The sequence below is a fragment of the Pinus tabuliformis genome, chromosome 1_2 (genome assembly GCF_031772625.1).
Source record: "Pinus tabuliformis cultivar Carrire ecotype Pingquan chromosome 1_2, CPIR1, whole genome shotgun sequence".
NCBI lineage: Eukaryota > Viridiplantae > Streptophyta > Pinopsida > Pinales > Pinaceae > Pinus > Pinus tabuliformis.
This window is the reverse complement of record NC_142298.1, coordinates 1,041,769,623-1,041,780,059: the sequence shown is the minus strand read 5'-3', so window position 1 is coordinate 1,041,780,059 and position 10,437 is coordinate 1,041,769,623. Positions and strand designations below refer to the sequence as shown.

The 10,437-nt window shown below is 43.7% G+C and overlaps 1 protein-coding gene across 1 annotated transcript in view; it reads right to left on the bottom strand.

Moving 5' to 3' along the window:
* Nucleotides 1-2,647: 2,647 nt before the first annotated feature.
* LOC149209698 (uncharacterized) overlaps nt 2,648-10,437 on the bottom strand; it is a 38,553-nt gene continuing 30,763 nt past the window's right edge. Inside the window, exon 2 of the mRNA XM_089398710.1 lies at nt 2,648-4,534. Coding sequence (XP_089254836.1) covers nt 2,648-4,534 — 1,887 coding nt within the window. The remainder of the gene's footprint in view (nt 4,535-10,437) is intronic.

The following is a 10,437-nucleotide window of genomic DNA, read 5'->3' as shown; positions in this document are numbered from 1 at the left end:
ACCTGACAGATTGCGCACCAGACCGAAGGCGCCGTGCTTGTCCCTACTTGTGCCTCTGGTCGCAATGGCATTGGTCCCCCTCCTACCAAATAGTTTACGAATATCAGACAGTGATCCTTATCATGGCCCTGGCCTTTACATTTTATGCACCATACCTCTGCGCGCGCTTCTGACCGGGGTGCTTTATCTTGTTTCAAACTTTGCATTTGTAAGCATAGGTTTTGTAGTTGCAAATGGATTTTCTAAACTCCCAACCCCGGATTCTGTATTGGAGTTTCATGCAACCTCATCACTGTCTCCAATTCTTCAGCTTGGGCTGAGATCTTCTTTTGTTATAACACTATCCTCAGATGTGGTGTCAACGATGCCATAAACCACGCGCAGTGTTACGCGTCCATTAGCGTCATGTTAGCCTCGCGGATTGTACTTTTCAATCTCTGATCTAGATCCCACAAGGTTTCACCAGACATCATCGCAATCTCCTTGAACCTGATGATCGACTGCGTTTCCGATTTTGGTCGGCTAAATTCTTTGTTCAACGCGTCCTAAATCGCCGCTATTCCTGCATTCAGGTGATCGCTAGAGTACTTTATATACCACATCAATGCGCGGTGTTGTAGTGCACTAACCAGAGAAGCCTTTTTGATCTTCTCGTTTGCTACGCCTTTGGCTTATGTTACACAACAATTTGTCACCGTTTGTCACCGTCCCTGTTACCCCTCACCCGCATACTGGAGGACTCATTCTGGGACCTGTGAGAAGTGACATGACCTGAAACCACTTGTATCATATTCCTCTAAGTATGAGCTTCATATGCCCTGAAGACATCTCCTGCAGAATATCCATGAAAACAACTCTTTTTGCATTAGCGTGGGTCCACAGTTCACTGCCCGCGCCAATGAGGGAAATCCTCTAAAAAGGGCGTGCCATTGGCGCTCTGTCTCAGAGTCGCACTCACGCCAACTGAATTGAGTAAAGTTTTCAACGAACAAGCTTCCAAAAGTTCTCCTTAACCCATTCACCAAATGAATCTATGTTGAACTAGGATGGTTTGGCTTTGAATCTCCATAGAAGGGAAGTGTTTTGCCACCTTTAATGGAAGTTTCCAAGTGATAAAGCAAATCCCATGAATAATGTGGTTGATCCTATCTCTTTCCTCTCTATCTATAAAAGCTTGTCTCTATGCCTTGAGCAAGCTAGTTCCAGTTATTGCAGAGTGATAGAGAATTCCAGGAGTTCAAGAGTTTGAAGCTGCAAGAGCCTTCTTTGCACCCATAAGGTCAAATCTAAGTGAGGAGATTCTTGTCACCCAAAGAGAGAGAGGCTTGTTCCCTATTCCAACAAGCTTTGCAAGACTTGTGTAGCTGATCACCTAGCCTGTTATCTCAAAATCAGATCCTGATAGGCTGCTGGTCAGGTTGACTCTAAGTAACTATTTCAACCTACTTTAGGCTGAGGCTTAGCCTCCTCAACCTGAGAGGGCTCTCTCTTAATGAATTAATGATTTTGATTAAAGATAAGATGGCTAACTCTTATAGAACAACTGTGAAAAATACGAATGGTGGGAACACATTAAACAAAACTATCCATTGGGCTTATGGAGTCAACAACACCTCAATATAACAATAAACTCAACCTTACATGGAAGTCAGGGCATTCAACATTTAAACATTCAGAACATAAACTCATATGGGACCACACAGTTTATAAATGTATACAGGAAGTCAGAGCACATTCAGTGAATTCTGAGTGATTATACATCCATACCACTGTAAGAATTAAGAAAAGGACAACATCACATATTCTGAACATAAAAAATCCCTCATGAATCCTGAGAAGTAAAGTCAAGCATGTATTACTGAAAATGAGTCTTACATAGGCCAAATACAAGCTTTTCCATAAAATTTTCCAACCCTGATTACATTGTTGTTTCAGCTATATATAGAGCTCTTATTCTAACTAATCGAGATTCCTCCTCCAGCATGAGGGGAATTCAAAAACTACTTCTATTACTGACAACTCTTAAACTCTAACTACTTAATAAATACAACAAAGTGTTGACTGGAGTTTTTAGAGATCTAAATAAACTATGACTCTAACTCCATATTATGCTTTGATTACAATCATTCTCGTTCTTTGACATCTTGTCCTCTTCTAGTTTGGCTGTGATGGATCTTCAAGGCTCCATGCTGGTCTTCAATGTCACACGTTTTCCATTGTCCTGAAACATAGGAAATTATCCCTGTTTTACTGGTCTTTGGTTTACCTCAAAATGTTTGAATCCAAAGAAGCATGTCCTTTATCCTTAAATTACCCAAAATAGAGCAGAATGCCACGTGCTTGATGTGCTTTCCGCCGTTTTCATGTACCTGTGTGATGACAAGACCTTTCAAAAAGATTTGTCGCTTTGTCAATCATAATTGATCAACTGAATTGTAACATGCAGCTACAGCAGTTTCGTAGCGCGCTACGAAACTGCTGTGTAATTTCAAAAGAACAGTCTTCCTTTCATAGCTAAATGATCGCCACTGTTCATGGCTTAAGCACCCTACTCCCTTGATCACTTTGACCAGATTTTCTTGCAACTTTTCAAGAAACAAATATTGCTCCTGAGGAAGAGATGCAATGACACCAATAACACCATTGACTATTCCAAATATAACTGTATGAATCTGGTTAATACCTCTTCTCCTCCTGCATCAGAACTTCCACTACCAACCCAGTTAAACTCAAAATCCCTTTCACTATTGCCCTTCACTTCAGTGTTCATCCCCAAACAGGGATCAACTTCAGGGTCAGCACTTGAAGGTGTATTTGAACCACTTGATGACCTTTCTTTTATAACCTTTCTACTGTTTGTAGTTTCTCCATTGGGCAAGTTGATACAAAGTGCATTATCATCCTGTTCTTCCACTTGACAATTTGGTTTCTCTATCTGCATTTCTACATCACAGGACTCTTCATTACAGCTAGTTATGTTGGGATCTGAACTTGATGGTAAAACTTCTGGCAAACCATCAGCATGTCCAGACTTGGGACACGACAAACCTGGTATGCCATCATCCAATTGTTCCACACTTAGTTTTCCTTTAGTATTGGCACAAGGACTGGCAGGCATTGCATCTAATATCTCACCATCTTCTTCGGTTGTAATCATCTTCTCATGCTTTCTTGCTTCCCTTATAGGTTCTGTCTTGCATAAAAGTGAAGAACTTCCAGAAGCTGCTGCTGCAGCTGCAACAGCTGCAGCTTCAGCAGCCATTGCTGCTACAACAGGACCATAAATACCCGGATGGAGAAAAGGTGGTGGAATGGCACCATGCAAGGTCCACCAAGCTGATGCAGCAGCAACTGTGGCTGCTGTAACTGCTGCCATTGCACTTGTGTCTTCACCAAATGAATGCCCATTCTTCCCTTCTCTTGGTGGCTGTGGATCTCCTGTTGCCACTGGAGAAGCCCCTGAGACCAACCCAGGCCAGAATGCAGCTGCCGCTAGTGTTGCTGCAGCATATGCTGGATGATGCAAGGCTGCTGATGGGGTAAGATGCCATGGTGGGAAAGAACCATTGGGAGCAGTGCCAGGAGCGATGAATCCTGGAATACATCCAAATCTTTCCAAATTGTTGTATGCTGGATTGAAAGAACCTGGCATGCCAGGAAATGGTGGAAAAACATTTAGCTGTGAAGTTTGAACATCTGCCTTCATCTTCCCAGTTGTGTCAGACAATGATCCGTTACCATTCAGTGTATTGATTGCCACACATTCTTCTGCCCCTCCTTCAACATTTTGCACTGGAATATGTCTCAAATAAATGGATATAGGAACAGAGGCTTGATGCTCTCTAGAAAGGGAATTCATGTTGTTATCCAGTTCAGATAGCGGCTCATCCGAGTCCTGCTGTGCTGTATGGATTTCCCTGCAGGGCAGATTTGCATTTGATTCACCACTACCTTCGAGCATACTGGTCCCTGAGTCTGATGGTGGAATATTGGATGTCACCCCCGAGGCATTCTCAGATTTAACTACTTTCATTTTAGCCTTCACACCAACATTATGCAACGACCCTTTCATCTTTTCCAACTTTGAACTCTCAGGAATTTGACCATCTAATGAGTGTCTCTCCTTCTTATGAGACGTAAACTCTTGGAAAGCTCCTTTAACATTAACATCTAAGTCTGACTCATTAGTTGGAACTAAAACCGTCTGGCCAAATAGCTTGAGACTTGATGGTGAAATGCTTGTACTGGATGATTCCATATTTGTTTCCTGCAAGTTGATGTTATCATGTGTTTGAAGTGGTCCCAGTCTTGCATTGTATGGAGCAAATGTTGCATTCTTCCGAGTTTCACCACCTAGATTGGAACCTGCACACAATCTGTCAGGTGCAGATGAAACTGCTGATAGTGACCTATTCTCCTCTTCATTTGTTGATGGACCAATTTGACTAGCAGTGCCTGCCTTCCGAGGATATGCATGGCTTGGCTTTCGTTTAGGTCGTGTATAAAAATCGCGGTTCTCAAGTGTGTCTTTCAGCTGGGTGAAAAATCTCAGAAAACAGAATATCCAGTACAATGAGAATATCCCTGAAAACTGAGCTCAAGATTGTTTACAAGGAATAGTTTCAGACTGCTCCAAATTCGAAGAATAGAAGCAAAACCCACAAGAACATTTCCCCGATTGCTCTGATACTATTTTGAAAACCCTGATTGAACGACCAAAACCGCTAAGTAAAATACAACTGCAAACATGTGCCAGTACCAAGACACCTAACGACCTAATGATGAGGATAAGCGGTCGGATATGATAGACGAAGTGTATAGGCTGACAACTGTTGATGGATATGACAGCTGTGAAAGAATGGCTATGGATTCGAACAAATCTCTAATTTCGTAGCGCAGCCAGTGCAAAATATGAATTATGCGCTATGAAATCACCTAAAACATGTTGCGCTGTGAAACTGCTTTAAAATGATTACAGGTGCTACGAAATCACCTAGACAATTTCGGCTTTGAAATGAGTTTGGACATATGATATCCATGTGAGATGTGAGACCAATGATAGACTAAAACAGAGAATTGACCCCTTTATACATACCAACAATACTCTTAACAAGACTCCTATTCAAACTATTTAGACTCTAAAACCAGATGAAAAGACTAGACCCAAAATTGACACTAACCCTTTGGCAAACAATCGAACTGATGTGAACAATTTAGAAATTTTTCTTGAGTGATAACATAGCCAAAGGAGGATTTGACGTCAGAACTATGGTTGTATTCTTCTTTGTTATTTATCAATAATAGATGACTATCGTTATGGTTCCACTCTCATTGTTCTATGATTGATGTTGAGTTATATCTTTTCTGACTGATATATAATTGCATCTATTGGATTTTATGCTTGTATTCGTGATATTCTTTGAATGTGAAGGTGTCCAATCACAGAGATCGTGGGGATCGTAACCGGCCGAGGCAAAGGAACGAGAGCGACGTCTCTTCTACGAACATTAGCGTTGGAATCCAAGTAGGTTCTCACCATCCACTTTTAATTTGTAATTAGGAACTTGCGTGACAGAATTGTTTGATTGTTGCTAGACCTGGTCTGGGCTAGTAGGGATCGTCTCTGTCCACAGAGAGGATTTGCCTCCACAACAATTTGGCGACTCCGCTGGGGAGTCTTGTCTCTTTGGTTCTCTCGTTTGATTTCTTAGATAGCTTTCTGGGTTAAATTTCTTGTTGTCTCTTGCTTCCTGGCCTGCCTGGATACTATTTTCAAGCCTTGGATTGCTTGTTTTTGTTTTTGACTTAGCAAACTTGATTAGCGCACTTTTTAGCCTAACAGTCGCGCCAATTGGCGCAAGTTGCTCAAAGACAACCCGCGCCAATCCCATAAAAGTGTGAGTTGCAGCCTGACAGTCGCGCCAGGCCTGTCAACTTTTCCAGTTTGCTTGTTTTCGAGCCCTTTAAGCTTGGATTGGTATCTTGCCACGTCTTTTTCAATTACTGGAGTGTGTTTGATCCTTGTCTGACTAGTTTTAGACCTCCATCCTTTGGGTGTTTGCCTCTTTCTATCAATTTCACATTTTGGCCCTAGGGAATCTAGTGGTTTTGTGCGTCGAGCCTTCCGTAGGAGTCTTGGGTTTTTCAATCGTCCAGTCGATTTTGTGATTAATTTTTGCACTTGCTGAGTAGTTGTCAAAGCCTTTTATTGATATTCGAGTGATTTGCTTCTTTTCCGCTTGGATCTCGCTTGTATTCGCTTGGGCTTAGATCACATAGCTCATAGAGGTCTTTGTGTTTTCTTCTTGGTTTGAAAGACTATCTTGGTGTTTTGGGGATTTTATTGTGTTCTCGTTGACTGAAATTTGTCTCTTTTTACTCGGTTTTATTATCTCTCAAAATTTGTTTAGTGCACTTTGCCATTGAAAAGAAAACGAACAATCTCTTTTGCGTTAAATTAGTTAATTGAAATTAGAAGCTTTTCATTGATTAGTGATTTAAAACAAAAAAATTTCATTTATTGCCATTAGTTGCATTAGAGTGGTTCTTGATTGTTTGTGGTCATTTTGTTTTTTCGAAAAATTCTCAACTCTCTCGTAGTTAGTATTCATCGAACGAAATGATATTCTTTGGCATATAGCTTGCATTTAGGGAATTGTGAGAGATTACATACGGTAGGACCTGGAAATCGAAACTTAATCAAAGATCAACCATAAAATGAACTAAATGAACTTAAAAACGCATTAGAACATAACGCTCACTGATTAGAGGTCTAGGCTAGAAACGTGCTCTGGCGTCATTAAACCAAGTCACTGTTGTTTCACATTACGGTTGGGTGATTCCTCCTTTTGTGACTAGATAGTGGTCTAGCACGGACTTGAGCTCCCACGTACCGTCGCGTATATAGGGGAGACCCCACTAGGTTATCATCCTTTATCCACAGGAAGCCATGTCTGCTGCCTTACAAGCCATAACACACCGAACACAGCATTCGGGAAGATTGACTGCCGTACGGGAAGTCCTTGGTTTTCATACGATTGCCAAGGTGTATATGTAGTTTTACGGATTTGTTTGGTAAACCCTTTTGCCTAGTTCTCCAGAGTAGTCACTTTTGATCCTTTTCAGACCCCTTAAAAGAAAAGGCTCACTTGAGCAGTTTGTCACTTCGGGCTCACAAAATATTCGAAGGCGACTAGAGTCACCTTTTTGTTCTTTTCTCGACTCTTAAAACATGAAAAGGTCAAGTTGTGTCCTTGCATCTTAAAATTTATTTGGCCACGATAACATTAGGTCTTGTTTGATCATTGTCATCCTGGCTGAGCCGTCGACTCCCGTTCCAAGTGATCAAGGGTCTCCGTCTTCCATTGCTCCTGAGGTACCGGTTGTGAGTGATACTCTTCCTGTTATTCCGAGTATCCAACCGATCAACTCTCATGCCCCGGACGACGAGGATTACGAAATTCATTGGAACCCCATCTGGGAGCCTGAAGAGGACGATATTCCTTTTACCCCCCCTGGTGTTTCATCTCCAATGTCTACCTCTCACATGGATGAGACATCTCCTAGAGTGAGTGAGACACCCGTTTTGTCGAATATCGACACTCCTATCCCAGCTACTTCTCCGGTACCCTCACGCTACAAGTCCTTGAGGGATAATATAAGTGCCAGGATCCTTGCTTCGAGTATGTGGGACCCCCATATCACTCCCACTTCAGGATCTTTTGTTTCATGAGTCCACACTACACCTATCACTTCAGTTCCAACGAATCCAACTGTTTGTGTAGCACATTCAACTCCGGTTGTTAGTGTCGTTACAGCGTCTTCAGCTCTGAATACTGGTGCTGGTCCCCCTCACGGTCAAGTGAGTAGTAGCCAGTCGACACACACACCCAAAGTTGTCCATCCTGCACAAAGTGCACCACCCTCTTCTAGTCCCATCCCAGGGGGGGCCGTATGATGCCTATGGACAAGCTGTTCAGGATCCGAATGAACAGGGTCCATTATATTATTATGATTCTACTGGTTAATACCTTTACCCTTCTCAACCCTTGCCTACTCAGCCTATTGTTGAGGTCTCGGTACCATTATCTGTTGCTTGGAATGCCACCACTTTCCATGGGGGCCAAGTAAGGCCTACACAGCTTCAGGGACCGCCTAACCAAGGCCAGCCATCTTATGTGCAAATCCCCCAAGGGCAGCAATATTATGGCCAGTCTTACCCAGGACAACCTAGGGACCTACAAGGACAACCCTATCAGGGACAACCTTCGGCCGCTGGTGGTCCATCTTTTACTTATCTGACTCAACCTTCTGGTTATCCAGGGCAACCTGGTACCCAGCAAGGTTACCCGTCTGGACAACCAGGACAACCTTACATCCAACAAGGTCAACCTGGTATCCAGTAGGGTTATCCCTCTGGACAAGTAGGACAAACTATATTCAACAAAGTCAACCGACAGTCCAACAGGGGTACCCTTCTGGGCAAGGGGGGCAGTCTTACGTATAGTAGGGCCAACCCACTGCCCAGCCTAGTCATCCTTCTGGGCAAGGGGGTCAGCCTTCTGCACAGCAGGGCCAACCCACTGCCCAGCCTAGTCGTCCCTCTGGACAGGCTGGCCAACCTCAAGGTCAACTGGTCGTCTAGCCCACTCAACCATCTGTTCCGCAAGGACAACCCTCGGTTGCTCAAGGACAACCTGGTACCCAGTAAGCTCATCCTTCTGGGCAAACGGGTCCGTCCAAAACCCAACCAAGGCAACCTTCCAACCAGATGGTCCAAGCTCAACCTATTCAAGGACATCCTTCTGGGCCCCAGACTCAAATTGGTTATCAGATGCAAGGTGGGTCACAACCCCAACCTTCTTACCAAGCGCAGCCTTCTTATCAGGCTCAGTATGGAGCTCAGCAACCGTATGGTTACCAGCGACCCCAGGGGCAAACTCAATTTGCCCCTTATCAAAATTATCAACAAATGCAGGTCACCCCTTAATAGAATTATCAGCAACAGTATGTTGCACCTGCAAGTCAAGTTGCTAATCCATGGGGTGTTGGGGGGCAGACCCAGGGTCAACTGTCTTCTTATGGACAGAATCCTTATGGACAGAATCCTTATGGAAAGAATCCATATGGACAGAATCCTTATGGACAGAATCCATATGGACATAATCCTTATGGACAGAACCCCTATGGGAAAAATCCCTATGGGCAGAACCCTTATGGGCCAGGCCAATCCAGACAAAGTCCATGGGGGCAACCACCACCTGGTTGGAACCCTGGTATTACCTCTCTTCCACAGCCACAAATGTCCTTTAATCCTCAGTTGCCTTTCTTAGCGATGTTGAAACTCCCAAATGTGTCCAAGTTGACGAATGATCCCATTCTTCATAATCCATATTGGCCACCAGTTCCAACTAAGATACCCGGTGATTGCCCGAAATTTGATGGCAAAGCTGGTGAGGACCCCCAAGCCCATGTCATGACCTATCACTTTTGGTGCTCATCCAACTCATGGCTTGATGACTCCATCTGGCTCTGCCTCTTCCAAAGGACTCTCACCAGCTCAGCCGCTAAGTGGTATATTGAGTTGAATCGCGGAACATTTCAAGATTTCAACTCGCTGGCTATGGCATTCCTAACTCATTTTCAGTTACCCATTCGATATGAGACAGGGACACATCTCCTTACGTCTCTCAAATAGGAAACGACCACGCATATATCCGATCATATACATGAATGGAGACGGCGTCGTCGCTTGATCAAGTTTTGGATTCCTGATCAGCTCCTAACCGAAAGGTTCACAACCTCCTTTGTCCCTGCAATCGCACGAGACATTGCCATGGGAGCTTGTGTGACTGAAGAGCAAGCTATCACGCGTGCTCAGTACCTCGACTTAGTTTATTATCAGTCAGGTACTTTATATGATTATTTGCCAGACGCCCCGAGACCCGGAACATCCAAAGCTCCGCCAAAACCATTTGTTGACAGTGTTATTGGCTCTGTAAATGCATCTTCAAAGAAATCATCCGTGAACCCTGGGAAGCAAAAAACGAATGCTTCTAATGGGAACACTTCTCAGGGTCAATCAAATTCTAGAAACACTTCCGAGGTTAACGCCGTCCAGTCCACCACGGCGGATAAATCCTCGAAAGGGAAAAAGAAAGGGAAAGCCAAGAATAAATCCGAACAGCCCAAACAGGACTCCCCTAAACCTCCACCCGAGGAAGGAGCCAAACGTAAACATAAGTATCCTTGTCTTATCTGTGATGAGGATCACTACACTAAAGACCGCCCTAGGTGGTCCGAAGTTAGTCGATTGTTTAAAGGTGCTCCTGGGACTCCTGCTGTGCTTAAAGAACCTTTCCCTTCACAGCAAACTCAAATGGTGGCAGATCCATCGCAACCCTCTTATTCATTCGGCTCTCAAGTATTTATGGCTGG